Source organism: Heloderma suspectum, chromosome 1 (assembly GCF_057233095.1).
Source record: "Heloderma suspectum isolate Gila_16-S chromosome 1, 16-S_ref, whole genome shotgun sequence".
NCBI classification, from domain to species: domain Eukaryota; kingdom Metazoa; phylum Chordata; class Lepidosauria; order Squamata; family Helodermatidae; genus Heloderma; species Heloderma suspectum.
The window spans coordinates 287,768,683-287,793,638 of NC_139458.1; the positions used below are offsets into that span (position 1 = coordinate 287,768,683).

Below are 24,956 nucleotides of genomic sequence, written 5' to 3' on the forward strand. Positions count from 1 at the left end.
AGTCCTGGCAGTACATGTCATGACAAGTGTTTTCCTTGTCATGCCAGGTTTGGGTATCCAAAAAGTTGTGTGTGTGTGTGTGTGTGTGTGTTTTTAATGGAGCAGCGTTCAAGCATGCCATTTCTCTACCTGAAACCTGATGTATTCCAGGCTAGGAAAACCATTATCTCCTGGTCTCATGGCATGTAAAGTAAGAAGGTGGGGTGGAGGAAGTAAACTGTCAAAGGTATCATGATGTGCATTAGGGCTGTGAACGGACCACCTGTTTCACTTTCGATGCCGCATCAGATCTTCCAAAGTGGCCCCGCTTCACTTCAGACTTGTTCGGACCCCATCCGCTTTGACTTGGATCCGAATCAGGATTCAGACATCCCCATTGACTTGCGTGGGAAAACACAAATGGACATACCTTTTCAGTTTTCATGATACATACATGAAATTTGGGGACCTCTCAGCCCCCCTGGAGGGGTGTCCATCTGCCAAATCTCAGACTGTTTAGCCCACTAGTTTTTGTGTAAGGTGCACGTGAAATTTGTTTTTTTCCCAAGGAAATCTCTCAAAGCAAAGAGCTATAACTTTTCACTGCTTGCACAGAAATGCATGAATATTGGGGAGTGCACAGCCACCGCCCCCCTGCCCCCCCGAGGGCATCCCACCTGCCAAATCTCAGACAGTTTGGCCCACTAGTTTTTGTGTAAGGCACAGGTAAAATGTACTATTCTCAGAAACTCAACCCAAAGTTCATAAAGGGATAATCAAGTTAGGTGTTGAAGCGGTGAGGAGGTCACTATCCCTAAACTCTGCCGTAGGTTTCTTTGAAGAGCAAATAACCTCTTTCCCCCTAGTACTACTTTCCTATTCACAGTCAGTAACCTCAGGGTCTCTTTGGCTGAATTATCTGGGAAAACTGGTAGGGCCTCTCTGGGTGGTAGGCAGAAAGCAAACAAGGACAGCACCCCTGCCAGGTGGGCACACTGACTTGAACGAAGAGCAACGACAGTTGTCTGCTGGTCTGACAGAGGCAGGAAGCAACACAGCAACCCTGCCAGGAGGGCACAGCAGCACCTCACCCACCTCTGCCCCTGCAAGACCCCGAAGATGCCTCATATTGGGCTTGCTTGCTTTGCAACACACAGTGTAGTGTTATATTATTTAAAGAATAGCTGTTAATGTGTGTAGCCCTTTGCCCACTGTTTTTGGAAATGTGGACTGTGTGTATTCCTTTGACACACACTGTTTGCTTGTCCACACAGCACAAGCACACACCCACACGTGAGCAAAAGAAAAGCAAACACTAAACTGGAAGCAAAGCGGGGTGGACTAACCATAACCCTAACAGAAGAGAAAGCGTTTTTTAATTATTATTATTTTAAAAAATTAAGGAAAAGAGATCAAAAATGGGAAGGGAAGGAATATAGGAATTGAGAAGGGGAGGTGGAGGGGAGCCAAGAACAAGGAAAGGATCTATCTATCTATCTATCTATCTATCTATCTATCTATCTATCATCTATCTATCGAGACAGAATCAAAGTAAGGGCAAACTAATAGTTGAGACAGAATTGAAAAGGTGTGTGAGTGTGTGTGTGGCGGGTGGGGGGAGGAAAGATAAGCAATTACCGTGACATTTGCTGGATTTTTAAATGAACAAACAAGAAGAATGAATGATAAACCTGTTACAGAAGGGTGGGGAGACACTAACATAGTTGTCATAGCACACACTTTCTTCTCAGCCTCGTTCTTCCAAAGGAGAGTGGGAAGGGTTGAGGTTTCCTCTGCCATGCCTGGCACAGACTGGGGCAGTTGCTCTCGGTGGCCACAGCAGAGGCAGGATAGGACTGGAGCCAAGAGAGAAATGCCGTGGAGCTTCCCTCTCGGCTCCTGTCCCATCCTGCTGCTGCTGCGGCCAGCACCATCATTGCACACAATGGCAGCTCGTCAGGGCAGCGGGAGGCTGCTCAATTATCAGGCAGCTTGTGCAGCCCAATGGATTGTCTTGTGCACCCCCCACCCCGGGATGCATGCTCCCCACTTTGGAGACCACTGCTGTAGCTTCTAGTCCTCTCCTCTCCAGTAACACCACCTCTCCCACAATGAGCAATTGGAAGCTGATTCACAACAAAGCTCCCTCCTCCTCGTCGTCCTCCTCCTCTGCCTTCTCTGCCCTTTCCCCCTCCCTCCTCATCTTCTGTCCTTCCCAGTGGCCAAATGTCTCTCAAATTGATACATTTGGTGCCTTCACCTCCTCTCCCCTCCCCCTCCCTTCTCCGCCTCCTCCGTCTCTGCATGATCTTTCAGAAGTTGATACATTTTGGAGACAGCCTGTCTGGGCTGCTCAGAAGGCATAAGAAGTGTTCTGAATATACAAGGCAGCCTGAGGCACCTCATAGGTGACCCACTTCGGTTCAGGGTGCTGCAGTGCTATTCTGATCTGCTTTGTAGCAAGATGAGGCACCTTTGAATCAGCCCGCTTCGCCTTGTTATTTGGGCTTCGGACTGAAGCGGTGCACCGCCGTAATGTGAAGCTCAATGTCCTCCTAATGTAATTTGCATACATGGAGGAACTGAACATCATCAGTGGGAATAGTATGATTGTCATAATGGTTAACTGGATTGGATATTTTGAGGTCCTAATTCAATATGTACTGAAATGGATAAATAATGACAGTGTAGCCCAACTTTAGGAACATTTCTTCATGCAAAATACCACTGTGTTGTGGGGACAATCTTCTAGTGTGTCAACCTCTGGATGCTTTGGTAGACAGGAGGCTCCCTATTATGTGTTGAAAATGTAGTGAGTATGTCATAATGTTTTACGGCAACTGGTTAACAAGTGAAGCCCCAGTGAAAATGAATGTAATATCCTCCTAAAACTCATGTAAAGTAATAAGATTTCATTTAAATTTGATGTGAATGGCTATTTAGAATGCTTATTATTGTGCAGTACAAGGTTTGCAATGAAGTCAGTTTTCTGTTGCTGACTGGAATAGCAGAAAGCTCTTATTTGCAAGAGAGAAGCCCTATTCAGGTATGAGGAAAAGTGTGTAGCCTAAATATGTTAGGAGGGGCAGCATGCTAGCCCTACCCCTCCATCATCATTTCCTTCGGTCTCTGGAGGGGGGCTTCTTAAAGGGGCAGCCTCCTGTATCCATGCAATTTTGAACCCTGATTTTCCGGCATTCCTAATTGTGTGGAGAGCCTCCACAGACACAGGAGGCTCTCCCCTTCAGAAAGCTGCCCTCCACATGAAGAGCTTTTCTACATGAGGCAGTTATTGTGCACTCGTGATTCTTTACTCATGGTTATTTCTGGGTTCTTTGGATGATGTCGGGATCCTCCAGTTTTGCTTCTGTTTTTTCAGAGCATTTTTCCATTTGGTTTTTTTTTTTAGAATAGGGAAAATGTGGTATTATTTCTGAAAGTGCTGTTTCTACTAGTGTATTTGTGCTATTCCACTTCAGCACGTAAAGGTTATGTAGCGGAAAAGCGGGAAAGGAAATGCTCTTCATATAGTGCTTGGATCTTAATCCTGCAATGAAAATGAAAGAAGGTACAGATTAACAGTGTAGAAAAGCTCCAAGAGGGCAATGGAAAAGCACGAGGAGAGGGCAGGGCTAGCACACTCTCCCTGCACAGGCATTTGGATTTCATACTTTCCTAATGCCTGTATAGGGCTAAAGTCCCATTGATATGGCAGCACTAGGACCAAACTGTATGGTATGTGTAGCCCAGCAGCCCTCTTGGAAGAGGAAATCTACTTCTAGAGGCTCTGATGGGGGATAATGGCTACTAGTCATGAGGACTACATACTTACCTACAGCATCTGAGGTGGAATGCCTTTGTACTCCTGTTGCTGGGCAACAGGAGAGGCAGGCCGCTCTTACTCTCATTCTAGATGGACATTGGTTTGATTCAGCATGGCTCTTCTCTTGTTCTTTTGACAAGACAAAGCCTTTGGCTTCTCCATTCTATGTTGCCAAGTACACAAGAATTCTTATCCACGTCCGAAAATCAAGGGCCTCTGTACAAGGTAGGGAATGTGATGCACGTATATATATATCGCAGAACTAAATGTGGCATCACAGTAGTTCCTAAAGGGCCCCCAAGTTTTATGCTAAAGCTGTCATGGGGAACCTGTGACCCCCCAGGTGTTGTTGGATTCCACCTCCCATCAGGCATAGTCACCATGGTGAAAGGTCATCGATGATGGGAGTTGTAGTTCAACAACATCCAGGGGGCACCAGATTCCACTCCCCTGTTCTAAAGCATAAATAGCAGAGCTCTGGTTGGGTAGAGGTGGGGCAGGTTTTCTCTGCTTTACTGCAGTTATTGCCTCAATCGGCCAAAGAGACTTCCTATAATTTCTTCTTCATCCTTCCTCCCACTCTTAGCAGTAACTCCAGATTCTGGAGGAAGAGGCCTTCCTTCCCTCAGTCTTTCTTCTCAATTTAGGGATTTGCTTCCCTCCTTGAGCAGTGCTGCTATGAAAGTGGGGAGGAGCGGGGGGAAGGCAAGCTTTGGGCTTTGCATGGGTTTGGCAATGGACCACAAGACAGGGTAGACAAAAGAGAGAACTCTGTAAGCTAGGTTAGGTATAGGACAGCCCTCGGTGCTCCCTGGGCTCTTTTTGAGGTAAAGTGGTTTACACTACTGCACTGAAAGAAAGAAAGAAGAGGGGTCAGGTGGAGGCTAAGGCTGGACTTTCTCCAACCTTACCCCTGTACAAGAGTTCTGCACAAAAGCTGAGATTTATGAAACTCTGATATGATGGCCCCAAATTGATCACACAGGGTGGCCTCTTCCGAACTGCAAAAATAGAGGAGATGAGAGGGCAAAAGAGAACACTCATTTTCACAAAATATGCATATGGAAATGTATATGTATAGATGCAAATTTAGAAATAATTATAATTTAAATAGAAATTCAGTACATCCCACCATAGTGTGGAAGACTGTGAACAGATGATCCGTGTGCCTGCCTGTACTGTCTACTGCTGCTGTTGACGGGCAACTTCACGGCTTGGCTCTTCCTTCTGATGGCTCTTGATCTTTATACTGTATTTGGATTGGACAGCCCTTCAAATAGAGGATGCCTTCCAAAGAGAGGACAGTCCTCTGGCAGGCCTTAAAAGAGAGGACTGTAAAAGAGGACAGTAAAAGAGGACACATGGCCACCCTATGTTCACAATACAGCACAGGCTCCATTCCCAGTCACTCCCTACCCCCTCAGACTGGGAAGCAGCTTTCTGTCTTTAATAAATGGCCATTGGCAGGCCTGCAGTGACATGTCTTTGGGTGTAACGGGTTATTTGACCCTTAGCAACTGTGCAAGTAACACAAGAAGGACGCTAAGCTAGCATCTAATAACAGCAGGTGTTGCGAGCTTGGGTCTGTCCAATGTATGGCTGCAGGAATTGTGTTATCAATGTTGACAGTGATTTAAAGTGGAATTACAATTGTCTGCCTTGGGGGTGCAATAAATTGCAAAGAAGCATGCAGTAGGTGCATTGGTCAATAGGCTCAAGAAAGGTATTTATCCCTCCCTTGGCATATAACCCAAAATAACAATAATGATAAACCTTCAAATAGGAGTGAAGATACAGAACTGGCCTGTGTTTTCTAGCTGATCTCTTTTTCAGTATCCCATTTCTGCGGTTTGCATTAAGTTTGCATTAAGATTAGCTTTAACAGCTAATCTATGTTTATTTTGGCACAGCACATCATGGTGGGAGATGAAATGATTTCTGTACATCATTGCTAAAAATAATACTCTCTGGGTGACATAAGGAAAAGGGTTTTAATAAGTTACTTTACTGTTATCCTGGGATTTTTCTTTTCTTTCTTTTAGTTTGCCCAGGCAGTTTTTACTCAGGTATCTATACAAAGCTTCAATCTCCTTTGAACCTTTGCTGTCCAGAAAATATTGCTTTCCTCTGCTGTATTTGAACTCTGTGATATGAGAATCTGTCTACTTTATATAAAAGGACACATACAAAACTGTTGAGGGTGCTGATAGATAAAAATGAAAGGATGGTCTTCACGATCTTGCCACTTTATTTCTGTCTCTCTTACCTCCAGCATCAGAGACAGTATCCCTCTGTATACCAGTTTCTGAGGAACACGAGCAGGAGTATGCCTACTGCCTTCATGTCCTGCTTGTGGGCTTTCCATTGGGAATAACAGATACTCAGCATTTCTACACCAGGCTAAAATCCTGCAAATTTACTGGGGCTTTCTGCTTCCCTTTTAAATGCAGGATCATGATGGGCTCCCTTTACACATGCTTCCCCCCTTTCCCCCCTATTTGCATTGTTCTATATGTTTCATTATACAGCCACTAGATGGCACTGTGGTTGAGCGCCTCATATTGCGGGATTTCCTCTTTTCACGAAGGAACTCAACGCGCTGTAATTTGATAGCTCATTATCATCAATCTTTTAAAAAAATGGAATAAAGGTCATTTAGTGCGGGAGACACCCTGGAGGTTGACAACATCATGTAAAGGACCCACAAACTTCCATGAGTAACCAATCCCAATAGCAGATAAAAGCCCCATGTGGAGAAGCCCACTGTTATCTCAGGATAACACTAAAGTGTGAAGAGAATACTGGCCTAGATATGCCTTTGGCCTGATCCAGCAGGCCTCTTCTTACATTCAAAATAAGTTTATGCTAAGAAATAAACAATGAGTATATACTGGCAATTATGGCACGACACAAGTCTATTTCTATTGCAAAGAGCCAAAAAAGCCTGATCACTTTTTAAGATTTGTTGCAGAATTATGTGGGGGGGGGCAGGGGGTAATGTAATCCTACAAATGGATTTCATTTCATAGATTTCCATGCCACTGCATATATGTATGTAGTGAAAGGGGCCTTAATTCAGGCCTGGATAAATTGGGCTTCCACTGCCTTTGAGTACTTTGTGAACCAAATTGCATTTCTTTGCTAAGGCAAATGTTTTTGTTGCTTTTTATATTGACACAATTACAGATACTTGTGAGGACCTCAGACTTACACACACACACACACACACACACATACATGCATGTGTTGATTGATACATATATACACACACACACACACACACACGTATGCCTGGATCCAATGGAGACTTTGGATAAACACTTCTGCTCATGTACGTGGGGTCTTTAGATAGTATCCCATGCTGACATTTTGCTAACACTGCTGACATCGTGCGAGCAGAAACTAACACTAGCACAAGACCTTCCTCCTCCTCCTCCTCCTCCTCCACCCTCCTCCTTTCTTCCCCCTCTGGGTGGTGATGCCAACTGCCTCCCCTCGGTGTCATTCCCCGGGGGTGGCATTGGCAGGGAAGTGGCCTTGGAGACCACCTGTGCTACAGCATTGCTGAAACTTTCATTCTTCGGTGAAAACTTTTTAAAATACCAGGGACATTTTTCAAAGCAAAAATATTTTTTTACTATTTATGTGTGAAGCCTGGCCATGGCTATCCATGTCCCAATTATCTCCTGAGTGGACTACTCAATGCGCTAAGCATGGGGCTGCCTTTGAAGACAGTTTGGAATATACTGAAGAATGCAGCTGCTTGGATTCTATCTGGAACCCCTTGTTCAGACCATGGTTCTCCAGTTTTGAAAGAATTTTGGTTGTTGTCTGTCTGCTTCTGAGCACATTTCAAAGTGCTGGTGCTTAGCTTTAAACCTGAAACGGTGCGGGAATCCAGTCCCTGAAGGAGAGCCTACTCTCGTACCAACCTGTCTTTGGTATAAGGTCAGCTGTCAATGCCCTTCTCTGAGTGCCTTCCCTGTCTAAGGTAGGGATGTATGAGGATTTCGTTTTTGCTCCAGAAACATGCAAGCGTGTGTTGTTTGAAGCCCGGAAAGCTATTGCGACAGTGAGCATGTGTCTGCCGAAACTGTTTGCAAATGGCCAGACATGTGCTCGCATTCAATTTGCACAATTTTCCCAGTTCAATTTTGCACATATTTCCTAATTTGTGCAAATTTCTCCCTGCAGACTGACAGCTCTGCTTTAGTCTACACAGGAAAGTTGCACAAATTGGGAAATTTGCATGACTTTCATGTTCAACTGCTGCTCGATGTGTGAAATTTTCCCATTGATGGAGAGCAAGCAGCTGTCGCAAAACCCAAACAGGAATCAGGCACGAGATGAGCGGCAAGATGAGCGGCGAGATGACATTCGGAGAATCCTAGCAATCTCAAACATCGCTTGTTCATCCATCCCTAGCCTAAGGTGAAGTGGGTAGCAACTCAGGGGAGGTCTCTTTCCCCCAGGAGGCCCACCAGGAAAAACACTTTTTATTCACTCAGGAGTGCAAGAACTTTAATATACTTTGAAGTATTGTTGAGTGCTTTTTTTCTCTCCTGGTTTAATCTTTTATTTGTGGCTTTATGTATATGTCTTTGCACAAACTGCTCTAGAATCTTTTCTGTGACAAGTGGTAGAAAAATGTTTGAAACAAACAAAAATGGCATTCAGCTCAGTGGGAGTTCCTTCTGAGTCCATAGGTTCAGGATTGCACTGTCCAGGAGCCAAATCTGAGATCCTCAAAAATATATTCCTCTGTCAGATTGATTGATTGATTGTATTTATATACCACCTTTCTGGGTGGAAAGCCCCCTTAGGGTGGTTTACAAAATTAAAAACAAAAAAAGTACAAAGATAACATACGTATATAATATATATCTAATTCCAGCCACAAAATACCAGCAGCAATTAAAATTTTCCAACTACAAATCAGCTTCAGTTAGTCAATTACAAATAATTTCAGTTAAAAGCAAATTCAAACAACCAGGCTTTAAAGCCCTACTGAAAGCAGTTAATAGGAGAGCCAGATGCACTTCCAGAGGGAGAGAGTTCCACAGTGATAGGGCCACCACCATAACAGCCCTGTCTCTCATGCCTGCCAGTCTGATGGATCTTATTGGTGAGCATGTGAACAGGGTCACTGTGGCCAATTGTATGGCCCAGGCCTGGGCAGGTTTACATAAGTGCAGGTGTTTCTTTAAATAACCAGGGCTTTAAAGGTAACAACAAGCACTTTGAATTGAGCTCAGAAAGGCCCTGGCATTTGGCAACCATTGTAGCTGATATCATTTTGATGCTATAGGCTCTGACTGCCTGGCCCCAACAGACAACAAGGCACCTGCTTTCTGCACCAGCTGAAACTTCCAAACTGTCTTCAAAATGTACGTTGAGCAGCGTATCCTCTAATGGACCATGGAGTAACTGCCAGTATTTCTAGGAGTTTCAGGATATGATGGTGTCGGTAGAGACCAAGCCCAGTACTGATCTTGCCAGGGGTGGGCCCATAAAATGTCAAAAGACACTGTCTGTATTATGGTGGTGGTGCAGACTTTGTTCATTTCCCAAAAGGCATTTTATAGCTCAGCAGTATTGACTTGCTCCATTGTTTAGTTCTAACAATGTTAAAAGATCTCAGTTCATTTTCTCAGAGCTTGAATGCTGTATTCACGTGATATGTGTGTTTTTTAAATCTTGTGTAAACAAGGTATTTTATAGCATCTCTGGGTAATGTTCAAAGTGCAACTGTTTTCCATCTCACAGAGAATGTTAGTTTTAGTCTCGGTTCAGAACGTTTTGCTGAATCATGAGGAGTTTTGACATGAACACTTGGTAGACAAACATTTTCAGGAGTTCTGCTCAGTGACCGATAAAATCCAGTGCAGAAAACATAAAAGCAGTCTGCTGGGATACACAAGAATGTGGATCTATACCCAGATTTGGGTTTTATATTGTTTTTCAGTCGTGGTTTGCCTGGAAGAACAAGTTGCCTTCAGAAACAATGTTCTGCTGAAAGACAATTCTGCTGAAGATGCCAATCATTCTGGAAGAAACAGAGCCAAAAGGACGCCATCCAGGAGAAGCTACTGTAGACTACGAGGCTGTTGTCCAGGCAGAGATGACAACTGCACCTTTCAGTACTATGCCAGAAATGCCACATGTTACTGTGACGATTTCTGTATGTCAGACCCTCCTGGCTCTGCAGATTGCTGCCCTGATTTCTGGCTGGTTTGCCACGACTGTCCTGCTAGGCACCCTGTTCCAGAGCACGTAAAAACGCCTGCATTACAGCGAGTGGGTAAGTGTTAAAAATGTGATACCACTGCACTGGTGTAAAACAGAGAAACTTATGTCTTCTCCTGAATGCAGCTGGCCGAATGATACATTTTTAAAAATTTAAAAATGATTTCTTTTTAAAACTGTAGGAGCTACAGGAACTTTTGGGGAAGAGTCTTCTGAGTACTTCAAGATACCATGAATACAAACTGTGCATGTGCAAAAATAAATGAAGAAATAATTAAGGCTCCATCTAACATCACATGTTCAGACTTCCACTCTTGCAACAGGACTTTCCCTTTCTCTCCTTCCCCCTGCACCAACCCATGCACCCCCAAACCTGCTCTGGGGGGCGGTGTGCCCAACCCACCACAGGGGATTTTGCAGGTGTGCAGGGGCTGCAGGCGGGAGGATGATCTGTTCTGCCAACAGTGTCTGTTCTGCTGGCAGATGGACACATTAACAACAACCCAGAGAGTATATGCTATTGCATTGCTCTTTTTTCTTACAACCCAGAGAGTACACGCTATTGCATTGCTCTTTTTTCTTACAACCCAGAGAGTACGCTATTGCATTGCTCTTTTTTCTTACAACCCAGAGAGTATATGCTATTGCATTGCTCTTTTTTCTTACAACCCAGAGAGTACACGCTATTGCATTGCTCTTTTTTCTTACAACCCAGAGAGTACGCTATTGCATTGCTCTTTTTTCTTACAACCCAGAGAGTATATGCTATTGCATTGCTCTTTTTTCTTACAACCCAGAGTATATGCTATTGCATTGCTCTTTTTTCTTACAACCCAGAGAGTATACGCTATTGCATTGCTCTTTTTTCTTACAACCCACAGAGTATATGTTATTGCATTGCTCTTTCTTTTCTTTTTTTACAATCCAGATAGTACACGCTATTGCATTGCTCTTTTTTTTTTAATGTTAGGGATATTTAATGTTAGTATTTTTTAGAACGTTTTAATATATCACAAAACACATCAGCCATTCCTGACCATACATAAATACTGTCATGATAGATAAAATACAATATACTACATTATAAAGTTCTTAAAAAATCAATAATATAGCTATGCATTACCTTTCTTTCTGCCTCCCACAACCATAACAGTATACTTCATTATAAAGTTTTTTTAAAAAATCAATTTTAATATAGCTAAGCATTACCTTTCTTTTTGCCTCCAACTATCATAAACTTAACTTCAAACCTTTCCCCTCATGTCTCTTAATGTGTTCAATTCAATTGAAGAAATCCTCTCTATTTCATAAAAATTGTAAAAGGTGCCCAAGATCTCAAAAAGGCATCTATCTACCTGTCATCTATCTATTATTTGTGCAAATGTGCATAAGCGCTAATGGGAATTAGCACAAGTAGAATGAAATTTTGGTGAAAAAAATATGATTCCATCAATGAGTGGATGATGTAATGAAAGACACCTGACAATCCACGAATCACAGATGGAAAGGATTTAACAAAATCTGTACATTCCTGTTAGGAATGTAATAGCAACAGTATTAACAGACCATGTATTATTCCCTGAGTTTGGGAACCAAAGGTCTGATATGGTATGTGGCCTCCATGGGATCCAATTCCATCTAAGGGTCCAGTCCTATAAATACTTAATTTGGAAAAAATCCCATTTGGACTTACTCCCAAGTAAGTGGGCATAGGATTGCAGCCTTACCATGCAATCCTATGCATGGCTTTTCAAAAGGGACTGTGCTGTAAGACTGCAATCCTATGCTCATTTACTTTGGAGTAAGCCCCACTGAACTCAACAGGACTTTCTTCTGAATAAACATGCACAGGATTGCACTGTAAGGAATGTTAGAGTAGCCAGAACTGGTACCATAAGCAAAGCTTACTAGATAACAAAATACCATAGTGAGACAGAGCTGCAACATCCTCACTCATAACTGGCTTAAATATTAATTGCACTGTGAAGATCAGCTGTGTTTTATATAGTCCTGTTGTTACTTTGCAAATGGTACTTTGTGTCGCTTTGAAGGGGGTGGGAGGAAGACATTTTACAGCTTAAAAGGAACTCATCCGTTCTATCTGCATTTCCATTTCAATGCTATTATTAAGATGAGGCTTCCATCAGGCCAGCCAATGTCCTGAATAATGATTAGTTCTATTGTAATTTTCAATCATGAAAACTTTTTTTTAATGGCACTGAATAGCTGGTCTTAAATACTTAATTGTGCATTGCAATATTCAAAATGAATACAAAAATGTACAAATGGATGCTTCAGTTTCAATTTGGCAGAAAACAGAATACCATCTTAAAAAAGAGAGAGAGAATAGTACTGTGTTTTCACACTTGAGCGTCTGCACTCCCGGGAAGAAAGGCAGTCCCTACTGAGTACAAATTGCATTTGGCACCTTTCAGTTAAATAACAGCCAAATATCATCAGCACATTTTCTTCCAGCTGGCCGTCAGACAAGAAGCTGTCCTTGCCAAGAAAAGCCTGCGGAATGTATGAAATTGTTACTAATGATGGCAGAGGCCCCTTAATTTGAGCTGGTGCACATTGGGATAACTCACATCAAGGTGTTTGGCTGCAGAGCTTAGTGGGACTTGGTTCCCCAAGGAAGGTAGAGACAAGAAATGAAGGCTGGCATCCTTCCCATTGGCTGCCCCAGCTCCACCCCTTCTCTTTGGGGCAGAAGGTTGAGTACACAAGCCCCTCGAACCAGCTACAGATAAGAGTATTGGGTTTTGTGTGTGTGTTTACTATTAAAAACTCTCTCCCACTTTGAAAAGAAAGGGATTATGAGCTTTTCTACACAAGGCTGTTGATTGGCTGTTAATCTGCTGTATTGGTTTCATCACAGAATTGAGATCTGAGCACTACATGAGGAATGTTTCCATTCCTGGTTTTCCACTACATAACCTCTAGGTGGCACTGTGGTACAGTAGAATAGCGCAAATACACAAGAGGAAATTGCACTTTCATGCGCTTTCTCAATTAAATACCCAATTTTCCCTGCTCTAGAAAACTGGCCAGGAGTGCAGGGTAGACACAGAAGTGAAACTGAAGGGTCACAACATTGTCTAAAGAACGATGGGAATGATGTGCATGATAAATGCCTCATGTAGAAAGGCCCTATGTTCAAACAGAGGAACAAAATAGAACTTCTTTTTTCACGGTGGTGGTGGAACACAGCATTAACATTGCTCCGTTCACAAAATTTGTATACTTTTTGTACAGTGCCTGGCCCATTGTAGACACTGTGGCCTGAGTCTTGCTCAAGTCAGTTGTGTCTAAGGCTGAAGTACCAGAGGGGCAGTTGGAGATGCTATCTGGGAGTAAGGCCCATTGAACACAGTGGGACATACTTCTGATAAACATGCACAGGATTTCCTTGCACATGCCAGTGAAACCAATGGAAGATATTAGTTGTGACTTGAATCTCACTGCTCTTAATGGGATTGAGTCACAAATAGCTGGATTTGGGCTAATAATGACATTTTCAAGACGTTCCAAATCCATTATTTTGCCAACGATATTGTATTCAGATTAGCCAACAGGGAAATGTATGTTTCATTCCATGTTTATACATATCTAATGGGGTTTGCGTGCTTTATTTAAAGGAAGTACGCAACATAAAAGCGTACTTTTATGAGACAAGAAAAAAAAAAGAATAGTAACATCTTTATAGATATGTGAATTATTATATTGGAACAAGGCCGACCTGTAAACAACATTTAAATTGCCATTATGGATTCTGAAAGTCTTCCTAGATTTGTTCAGGCATGATTCATTTATTAATCAAATTCACTGACGCACAAAATTAAATATTACACTTGACATGAAAAGGGGAAATGGTGTCATCCTCTGTCTTTAAGCGTAAGATGTACAGCAAACTAATTATTATTGCCTCCTTTTCTATGGATTGTGTTGGCAGGTTGCTTCAGAGATGGTCAGCATTATGGAGAAGGAGTGATGCTGAAAGATAACTGCAACTCTTGGTAATGGCCCGGAAAGGAACAAATGGAACATTTTCCCTATTAAGGCTGATTTGATCTGATAAACATCATGCTAAACTCATAATGTCTTGAATGAGAGTACACCCTTGAAAGGGTTTTCAGGCTGGATGACTACAAGATGGCCACACCAGAACAGCAAGAGCTGCCACGTGTTGTTTGCATATATGCCATTGTATTGGTATAGTCTCAGGATGCTTTGAGGAGGGCATCTCTGCAGACTGGGTGTTGTGCCTCTTGCATCCTTAAATACTTACCCTGGAGCAAGAGGCTAAGGGCATGGGGAGAGGCAGAACTGGAGGATGAGTATGTGTTGCACCAGATTTCCTGGACATGCTTTGTGCATGCTTTGTGTATGGGAATGCGGGGTGGTGGGGGGGGAGGGAGAATGGAGTTGAACTGCTGTGGATAAAGTAATTTCCTGCCTTTTCTCCATGAGCAAATGTTTTGCTCGTGGAGAAAGTGGTTGAAAGTGTATTTTGAAAGTGGTTGGTCTTACCATTGAGATAGCTGCCACAGGTACTTAGTGTTGGAGGGCAGGGAACAGTAGTGAGGTATTCAAACATTCTGCAGCATGTGTGTGTGTGTGTGTGGGGAAGATAATAAGCAGATCATTTCAGGAGCATGTACTACACACTGTTTATTTGTTTGAAACAATTGTCTATTCTGTTTTCTTATTCCTGATCTATTAATTCCAGCAAATGTGTAAACAGTAATTGGAAATGCTCAGATGAAACGTGCCTCATCCAGCCCAATTTAATTAAGCAAATCAACGATGGGAACTATGGGTAAGAATCCTGTTTTGCAGCACTAAGATGCAACCAGCTCCCATTTTATTATAGGGAAAAGATAAACTCTGCCTTTGTCTCTTACACAAGTGTCTTGAAAGCATGATTTCCACAGATGGGTATACGCATTTTATTATTATTGCACCTCCTTGGAGAGAGCAGTGCAAACTGTGTGCACATTTTCTAGCCCATTGTTATCCATGCGATAATCCATTTTTAGATAGGAAAAACAAATCCATTGACTGCTGACAAATAATCTGTGGGGTTTCTGTTTCTTTTCAAGGTGGAAAATGTTGATGTTTTGCCGTTTATGACTTTAAAATGAATCCTTTCATCTTCCTTTTATAGCTCACATAGGACACTTATTCCATTACATATTAATCTATGTAACACATCCAGAATGTTATGAAGTACTGTACTTTAGATACATTACCAAGATTTGCCTTTTTTCACATTAATTGATCCCATGGGAGAGAATCATAGCATCATAGGGTTGGAAGGGGCCTACAAGACCATCGAGTCCATTAAATGACATTAGGGTGATTTCCATATCTCACTTCCAATAACACAGTACCTGCCTGATAGCTTTATGTATTACCATTAGCAGCAGATAATCCACAATTAAAAAGGCAATTAATGGATCTGTTGGCTCACTTTGCAATAACAACCCCACCTCACCATCTACTGTCTGAACCCATGAAGATATGAATCTACCAACTGAGGATAATAATTCGTGCATCTGATGAAGTGAGCTCCGGCCTGTGAAAGCCTCTGCCACAATAACTTTGTTAGCCTATAAGGTGCCACCAGAGACTCAGTGGTTTTTAATAGATCAAAGGTCTTCACCTACATACAAATTGCATCACCTTGTTCTGGCTAATGCAGAACAAGAGAAGCTATCATATGAGCAGTCTTAGCATGAGAGAAAGCTAGTATGACAGAGGCATGTTATGAGAGAGTACCCGTAATGTACACTTCTGTGTAATGTTCTTGAGTATTTGCTAGGTGAGACCCTCAGCAAGTTAGTTTCCATTTCCTAAGAAAAGACATACAAGTCTCACACCATGTATGTGTGTGTGTGTGCATGTGCACTATCAGCAAAAGACAAGTCCCCTAATTTCAACCACATATTGGCCAATGTTTATAATGTTTGAAGGGTGCTTATGTGGCAGTATCATGACGGAAGAGTCTTGGAAATCTTGATCAATCATGGTTCCTAGAAGCATGTCTACTGTGTATTTCTACACATTTCAACACTGTTTCAATGCTAAAGGAAAAAAGGCCTGTGGTGGAAACATTAGAACCTGTCTTTTACATAATGTTCAAAACAAGCCTAAAGGCAAAATCCAAGGGGCTGGACCAAGGATCTGCCTTCTGCAGGAGGAAGGGTCCTTCCACAAGAAGAAAGGTTCCACTCACAAAGGTCTCTCTACCAATTTTGGTAGGTCCCCTTTTAGCCCCACACCACAGCTTGCCCCATTCATCAGGGCTCTCCTGACTCTTTGTATAGCATTTTCAGGGGGCTGGAGGGGTTGCCACTTCCACTTCTGTCAGTGCAGTTGATCCAGCTTAACCTGAATTTCAACAAAAAAAGGGGGTAATTGAAGCTACATAGATTTGAATATATTTCAACACATGCATATGATATGTGTGTGTGTGCGTGCGTGTGTGTATGAAAATATGGCTAAAAATTATACATAAACTTCATCAAAAGCAGACCAAATATCCATGTAAGTATCCATTCACAAATGGCGTCTATATATCACCCATTCAAATGTTGAAAGAGCAGTTAGGTCCTCAATCCATTGCATTATAGGAGGTGAGTGTTTATCTTTCCAGTGTTGTAGTATCAGTCTTTTAGCTGTCCATTTGCATTAACTGTGTGTTAACTTTCAGGAAGCAGGTTGATAATTTAAGAAGACATGTACCACAGTGAATATTAAAGAGTGTTCCAATACAAAGTTTATCCATATAGTAACCTCCTCCCCAAAAGGGTCAATTATCGGGCATTGTCAAAACATATGCTTAAAAGAAGCATTAGCTGTGTTACATCTGCAGCAATTAGCCAACTTATACAAACCCTTATTAAAGAGACTGTTTTTGCTGAATAAAGTGTAACCTGAGATCCACAGATGCATCAGTTACACACGCTAAAGTGGCAATCCCTTGATTAGGCAAAACAGGATAATCCAGTCAATATTCCATTCCTGCTTAAGGCTGTATGTATCTTTCCCCCCATCAATTATAAGTATTTATCAACATGGATTGTGGGTCAGTATGACTGATCAGCCTCAATAAGTGAGTCCAATAGCGAGGGAGGGAGACTCTGAAGCTGTAAAAGTGGCAGGGCCAAACCTATGTTCTAACAAATGTTGCAATTGCAAGTATTGGCATTCAGCCATAGCAGGCAAGTCGTATTTGACATGCAAAGCCGAGAATGACAAAAACTCATCATCAGCACCCCCATAGTTAAAGCTCAGTCTTATGTGACTGACCACTCTCTCCATTGATATGTACTACTAGTTGATAAGTGACATGACATAACAGTGTGGTGAACTATAGGTTTATGTGAATGTATTATGAGAGCAGGGATAACACTTTAATGCTGAATGAGCAATATCTTAAAAGAGAGGGGTGATGCATTCATTTTCGTTGCATGAATACAGCCCCAAAGTGACAAGTGTAGATGCTGCCATTTGCTGACATCAGTGGAAATTTGTGGTTGGTGATGGTCCATATTAGATCGTAAACTGGAATTAATTCTATTCTCTATTGGTTGTTTCTGGATTGCCTTACACCTCAACAAAAACAGTTAATGTGTGGGGTGCAGGGAGAGAAATCTGTGGAGGGCCAGATCTAGAATTCTGAAAGAATTATGTTCCTTTTCAAACAGATTGGGGCTGTTCACTCAACATGCTAGCCACACTCAGTGGTTGAGTGGGCATTGTTGAATTGTGGGTTGTTTATTGAACTGTGGCTTAGTGTGTTGTCTACTGGGTGGTCATTAACCATGCAGTGTGGCTTATTTTTCTCAGACAAGCCACTTTGAGAACCCATCGTTTGTTGTTGGGTTGTTCAGGGTGGTTAACAATCCACACTGCATGGTGAACAAACCACACTGCACAAAATATCCTGGGTTCAGACAACATGCTAACCCACAGTTCAACAAACAACCCATGGTTCAACAACAACCCACACTCAACCACTGAGTGTGGGATAGTGTGTTGTGTGAACAGCCCCAATGATGATAAAATGACACCATCTTCATGGATTTTACATGGCCCTATGAAGTGAAGTCTTATGAAGCCTTCAGATGTTACAAATGGCAACATCTCTGAACTAGACTAAGTTTAAGACATCACAGCATACGTATGGCTGACATACTATGTTTTTATATTTGTGAGGCAGATGGAAAGCTAATAACTACAGCCAGTTTTGGGGAATGAACTTGAAAGAAGGCTTCAATTATCATCTTGGCACATTTCCCCCAACTGCTGCTCTGCTGGACATGAGGCCATTCACAGTAGGTTTCCATTTTCTATGATCTGTTCAAATAGCAAACATAAGCAAAGCTCTTCTTAGTTGTCCTCAAGCTGCATAGCACTAAAATAGACCAGGTGAGGATCACCAATCTTTCCTGTAAAAATGCTTTATTTTCTTTTAGGAAAACACGATAGCAGAAACAGACTTCCCTGAATATTTTGTGTCCTGGTATGAATGGCCTGGTTGGATTCATGATCCTTTGGACCAAAGAAACTGTGCGGCATCCTGGGCTTTTTCAACTGCAAGTAAAGTGCGATTTCTATTATCTTTCTTGTATCCTAAAAATGTGATAGAGGTGGTCAGTGCTTGAAACCTTTCAGTAAGTAGCTGAATTCTTGCTAGGTACATTTGAAATTATTATAAGTCGCTTTACTATGTAAGAAGTCTCAAAGGGCCAGGTTTAAGGTATTAGTACTTGATGTATAGGTAGAAAGAGTGACTGCAGGAATCAACAGGCCTCAAACACAACTGTTCTTTATCCCGCATACACAGAAGTGAGACCTTAGAAGAAATTCCACCCACTGTTGCTCCTCCCAATTCTACAGGAGCTGCCAAGGTTCAAAAACAATAACTAACCCACAGTACCCCCCAGAATCCATAACATTTCGCCTCCCTTAGCTATCACAGACTTCCAACCAATGGGGAGGCACCCTTTCACGGCATGATCTCTACACTCAACTAGTAGGTGACTTCCTTTCAGTAACTGCCATGGGTAAGGAAGGAGTATTGCTCCCATCACTTAGTGGTTCTGGTGCTTCAGCTGGTGGTGAGAGAAACACATCAGTTCCAGATTGATCTTCAGCAGCTACCTCTGCTGATGACAACCCACTCTGGCCAGAATGCCTTCTCAACTGGTCAACATGGCAATGCCACACTGACCCATCTGCACACTGGACCTTGTATGACAGAGGTCCAGTGGCCTCAATGGTAGAGGAAGGAACCCACCTTGGTCCAGCACCATAGTTCCTAGCAAACACCTGATCTTGTGGGGCAAATGAACAGAGAGTAGGAGCTGAGAAGGCAGCATCCAGAGCTTTCTCCTGTTTGCTTTGTGAGTCTTCAGCTAAATTTGGGTGGAGACGGTCAAAACAAGTTTTTAGACGCCGCCCCGTAAGTAACTCTGCAGGACTGACTCCTGTTGTTGCACAAGGAGTAACATGCTGAGCAACGAGAAACGAGAAACCTTGGCAAGGCGCCTTGGCCAATCTCCTCCCACAATGCGCTTCAGGGCATCTTTTGTTGTCTGCACCATCCTTTCAGCTTGGCCATGTGCTCAGGGATGATGAGGTGCAATGATGACAGCCCGAATAAGGTCCTTGTCTGCAAATGTTTTAAATTCAGCAGGTGTAAATGCAGTCCCATGGTCCCACAGAAGTGAGGGCTTAGCAGAAACTCCACCTGTTCTTGCTGCTCCCAATCCTACAGGAGCTGCCAAGGTTCAAAAACAATAACTAACCCACAGTATCCCCTAGAATACATGACATTATAGTGTACAAAGCCCTAAACAACTTGGGACCAGGATACCTGAGCGAGTGCCTCCTTCCTTACCAATCTGCCTGGTCACCAAGGTCATCAGAGGGCATGTTCCTGGTGGTTCCACATGTGGCCTGGTTGGAGTCCACCAGGAAAAGAGCCTTCAGTGTGGTGGCCCCCTTCCTGTGGAATTCTCTGCCTTTGGAGGTCAGGCATGCGCCGCCAACATTGTGTTACTTCCAGAGCTTCCTGAAGCCATTGTTATTTTGGGAAGCTTTCCTTGAGTGTCCAGCCACAGTTTATTAAATTCAGTCTTATAAGAACTTGTTTCTTTTTAAAGTATTTTAATTGTTTTAGGGAGCAATCCTATGGCTGCTAGACAGTGACTAGACAGCCATAGGATATCTGGTTTTCTGGGAACTGACCTCAGAGCCCGCACTCTGAGGTTGGTTCCCAGAGAACTGACCTCCCACCACTTCCGCGCTGCCTTCCCACTACTTCCGCGCTGATCCAATGTGTCATACAGCAGCCTCCTCCCCCGCTCCACCTTCCCACAGCTAGACAGCTGAAATCAGCTGTCTAGCCAAAAATGCAGGGCAGGAGAAGCACGGAGGGAACAATCCCCTCCGTGCTTCTCCTGCCCTGCATTGGATAGGCGGTCGTCTCCGAGTTCGGAGGCAGCAGCCTATCTGAATAGTATTGCGCTCTTAATGTGGTGCTTTATTCTTTAATCTTTGCTGTGCACTGCTCCAGAATCTTTTGATGTGGAGTGTTATATAAATATTGTAAATAAATAAATACATACATACATACATACATACATGGGTTTACTTCTTTCTTTTTTTAGTGTGAAAGGCTTTTTTCCCTTTGGGTTCTTTTCTTTTATTAAGAGTATTTTATTACTTCCTCTCTATAGTCAGAGAGAGAGAGAGAGAGAGAGAGAGAGAGAGAATACTAACATTGCTTCCAGAAGAGGATGATATCACACCATCATCCTGCCTCATTCTCTGAATGTTACAGGGGATCCAGATACCATTGTCTTCCATTCATAACCCTCCCATATTTTTCTACCACTTCTTCCATCTTTTTTTGTGCTGCAGAATATCTGTTGAACAAGGCAAGATGGAATAGCTGCATAGGGCCTTCTGATGGCTGGCACTAGGAGCCTGCTGCCTGGAAGCACCCTAAGACAAAGTCAAAGCCAGGCCCAGTCTGGAGCTCCATGCATCGCACAATGTGCCAATGGAGCTGCTACACATGTGATCTTCCCCATTCAGTTCAATGAAGGGGACAGCACATGCATGCCTTTCAGACAGAAGAACGGCAGTGAACTATGTGTAATGGGGACTTTGGGAGTTCTCTGCGTGCATAGGAGGCCCTGCAAGGGGTCAGCATAAGAGAATGGAGGACACTTGAGACCTACAGAAGACCGCAGATTTTTGCAAATCAATGGCCTAATGGTTTTTTTAAAAAAATGATACAGCAGTTTAGCAATGAAAAAAAGAGTTTCTTCCTTAGAAGAAAGGCTGCCGAGAGGTCACTGCCTCATTCCATAAAGAGCTCCAGAAAGTGGAACAGCAGCCTGGCCTTAGACAATGGCTAGAGGAGTAGGGAGAGGTGAATCTGTCAGTTGATCTTTCTCCTGCATTCAGTTTTTCTCTCCTAGATAGGAAGAACTTTGAGAATTTCAGTAAATTCTTATTAAAAAAAAACTGAACTGAAATGCTTACCCATCTGCACTGGACAAATTCAGTGGCCCTGTTCGGACATCATGCTAAGCCATGATGGTTAGGAGTTTTGAGCTAGCCATGTTGGCTTAGCGTGACGTCTGTCCCAACCACAGACTAACCACATTCACTAACCACTTGCTATAAGATGGTCAGTGGGCTCTATCATGGCTTAGTGTGATGTCTGAACAGCCTCTGTGGTTAATTGACAGCTGCCATAGAGCTCTGTGACAAGAGCAGCCAAAGAAGGAGTAGCCACCAAGCACCAAAATGGCCAGCAGAACAAAGGCTGCTGCGATGCAAGGTCACCCATCCAGAGAACTGTGGGTTCCTGTAGGAGAGAGGGTGGTTAGAGAATGGTTAGTCTAACCATGTTGCAGAACATGGTTACCTACACGTGTGGTAGTAACACTTGCAGTGGTTACTGGCAACCACCATGCACCATGGTTAGCCTAACTATCCTTCAAACTGGGCCAATAGGTACAGCTATTCCCACCATGAAGAGGACCAGGTTGTACTTGCTAGCCATACAGCTGTTAAAGATGATGTCTGAGAACAGAGGTGGAAACCCTAATTAAGCACTAACATGATTGAATACACAGGATTTCAAACCTAGATTTTTAAGAGCTGAGCACTCAAAGCCCAGGCCTAGATGGGTGAATCCATCAGTTTCAGTATCTCCCACATTCAAATTTTTAAAATCCCAAGTTCTTTTTGTCCCGAATATGGAGAACTTTGTGGATTTTAGTTCATTCTAATCAAAACTAAATTGAAACACATTTCTCACCCATCCCTATAGAGGACAAACTTGTGTTGGAGTCACCTGCTTCTCTCTCTCTTTCTCCTACTATCCCCCAAACCAAGTCTGCAGCAATGGTCAGTTGCCATGCAGCTGCAGGAGGAAAGGAGACACTGGATCCAGTTAACGGCCAGAGGAAGAAGTACTGTAGGGCCCCATCTACACTGGGCTTTTATTCCAGGGCGGGTACGAGTCGAGGTCCCTCGTGATAGATGACACAGTCATGACTTCGCAGCCATCTGTGGTTTTCGCCCGGAAAAAGTAGAGTTCCAAGGAGTCGTTTTACTGTGATTTTGGGGGGTTGTTGTGGGTTCCCCTGGTGTGCGGGCCATCTGTTCCTTCCCCAAACTGATTTTGCATCTCACACTGGGCGTGTTGTAGGCGTGCATAGTGCCTGTGTCACTCTGTGATGCCCCTTTACTCCCCCATCCCTTCGCAGCTGCGCAGTTACGGAGGCACAGAGGGGCATTTTCATCTATTTAATTACATTGTCGCACAGTTTTGCAGCTTCGTATCTTCGCAATGGTTGTGGACTCAGTGCCCAAGGGCCAGGGTGGGGGAGGTCTTGGGGAAGGACCAACATCACTCCAGCCACCATTTCGGAGTGATGGCTAGTGTCAGGGTGGACACTGAGCCCATAGAATCCCAGAGTAGTTCTGATTCTGAGGAAGAGCAGTCGCTCCTGGGAGAGGAGCGCGCTCCTTTTTCCCAGGACCAACAGCTGACGGAGATTCCTCCCACCAGCATTCCTAGTTTAGTTAGCAGTCCAGGGAGTGACCAGGCACAGATAGCAGACTTGGTGGATGCGCGACGCAGACGCAGAGAGCGGCGCCAGATGGAGGGCACGGAAAGGAGGTGTAATGCCAGGTTGGCGCGCAAACAACGGCTGCGCCCAGAGGATCCAAGGGAAAAGGGGAGGGACTCTCCCTAGTCCTTAAGTTCAGGGGTCTGCCAGTAATTTCCTTTCAAATGGGGACCAACTGTTCCAACTTAGGGCATAGGTACTGTGCTGCTCAGATCTAGTTGCAATCAGTATAGTTGTTAAGTTGTAAAAGAAGAATAAAGCTTTGAAAGGAATTCCTTTGTCTGTGTCTGGACTTCGCTACTGGATTAGACTGAGAGAGGCCTCCAAGGAGCCCTTGACAGCTAGGCACGTAGCGCTCATGCTTGTGAGTGTGAACCATCGCGAGAGTCTCGGGCTGAGGAACTGACAAACTGATGGTGTGGAAATGAAGGAGCACAGAACACCCAATGTTTACCTTAAAAGGGACAGAAAGACACAGCAGAGCCCCTCAGATACAAAACCGCCACTGAAGTGTCGCATCCCCACACTCGCAGGACTGCACAGCTGCGCCTTTCAGTAAAATGGCCCCCTAAAAAGGGCACGGTGAGTCTGTAAGGGAAGTGTGCGGTACATTGCAAGTGTATCGCAGGGGATGCTGTAAGGGAAGCCGAATGTCTGCGCCGTTGCGGTGGGTCGGGGGGTCAAAGCGGTGCCATGGAGATGCGGCCCATTAGGAGGGTGCTCCTCCTATCAGTGAGAAAAGGACTCCAGAAAAGGGGGAAGACAACTTTTTTGCTTCTCTTTTTAAATGTATTCTTTAAAACACTTGTGTAAGCTTCTCAGGCCCTTGGGGAGGCAGAACTATATAGACTGATAAATTTTAAAAAATTCAAGAGAAGTATGAGCAGGCATTTGTTATTTTATATTTATTTATATTTAAATTCATATGTCCTGCCTTCCCAGATCACATGAACAGACCAAAGCAGCTTACAATAAAAATGTTAAAAATGTTAATACTCTGTGTTTGTTATACAAAACAAGCAGCACAGCCATCAGGAAAGCTCTAAAGTCCCATTTGTTTTCTTCCACTTTCTCCTAAGTTGTGTTTTATGTTAATGGGTTTTTAGCTGCAATTATTTTCTGGGCTGGTGCTTATTAATTGCTGGTAATTATTATTGCTGGTGCTTATTAATGTCCTTGATTTTTGTTGGTCAACTAGTGTGTTGGAGTTTTCATATGTAAGCTCTCTTGAGCAAGTTGTACCCTAAAAGGCAGTTTAAAATTATTGTTAGATAAAAATAAACAAAGTAGAAAAGGTGAAATAAGGGGATAAAACAGATCAAACATCAACAAGGTCATCATTTTCAGGCAGCACCTAAAGACTACTTGGGTGGAAGCCAAATGGATCGCCTGGGGCAAGGTATTCTACAATCTTGGTGCTGACATAGACATGGACCTCTCTCACATTACCACTAACAGTGGCTGGATGCAGAGGAGAGCCTTTCCCACTCTAAGTGGATGGGCAGGTGGAGATGATCCTTTATGTATCCAGGTCTTAAGCCATAAAGGGCTTTTTCAGGGACACTTTAGGAAGGGCATGCCATACAGGCAATTATGGAGTTTCTCCATCTCCCCTCCAATTTGCTGAACAGGCTGATCACATTTGTGGGTGTAACCTATACATAGGGATGTCAGAGAATTCCACCACGGATCCCGAAATCAGTGGGGGAATGAAGCCCCCCGCCCCCCCACCCTGTGAA

The 24,956-nt window shown here is 43.4% G+C and overlaps 1 protein-coding gene across 1 annotated transcript in view; it reads left to right on the forward strand.

Annotated features, from left to right (window-relative positions):
- Positions 1–9,564: 9,564 nt before the first annotated feature.
- The window catches only part of TINAG (tubulointerstitial nephritis antigen), a 49,249-nt gene continuing 33,857 nt past the window's right edge, over positions 9,565–24,956 (forward strand). The window contains exons 1-5 of the mRNA XM_084830969.1: positions 9,565–10,103; positions 14,004–14,067; positions 14,781–14,870; positions 18,279–18,393; positions 18,535–18,658. Of these exons, the coding sequence (XP_084687095.1) occupies positions 9,725–10,103; positions 14,004–14,067; positions 14,781–14,870; positions 18,279–18,393; positions 18,535–18,658 (772 nt within the window). The 5' untranslated portion in view covers positions 9,565–9,724. The remainder of the gene's footprint in view (positions 10,104–14,003; positions 14,068–14,780; positions 14,871–18,278; positions 18,394–18,534; positions 18,659–24,956) is intronic.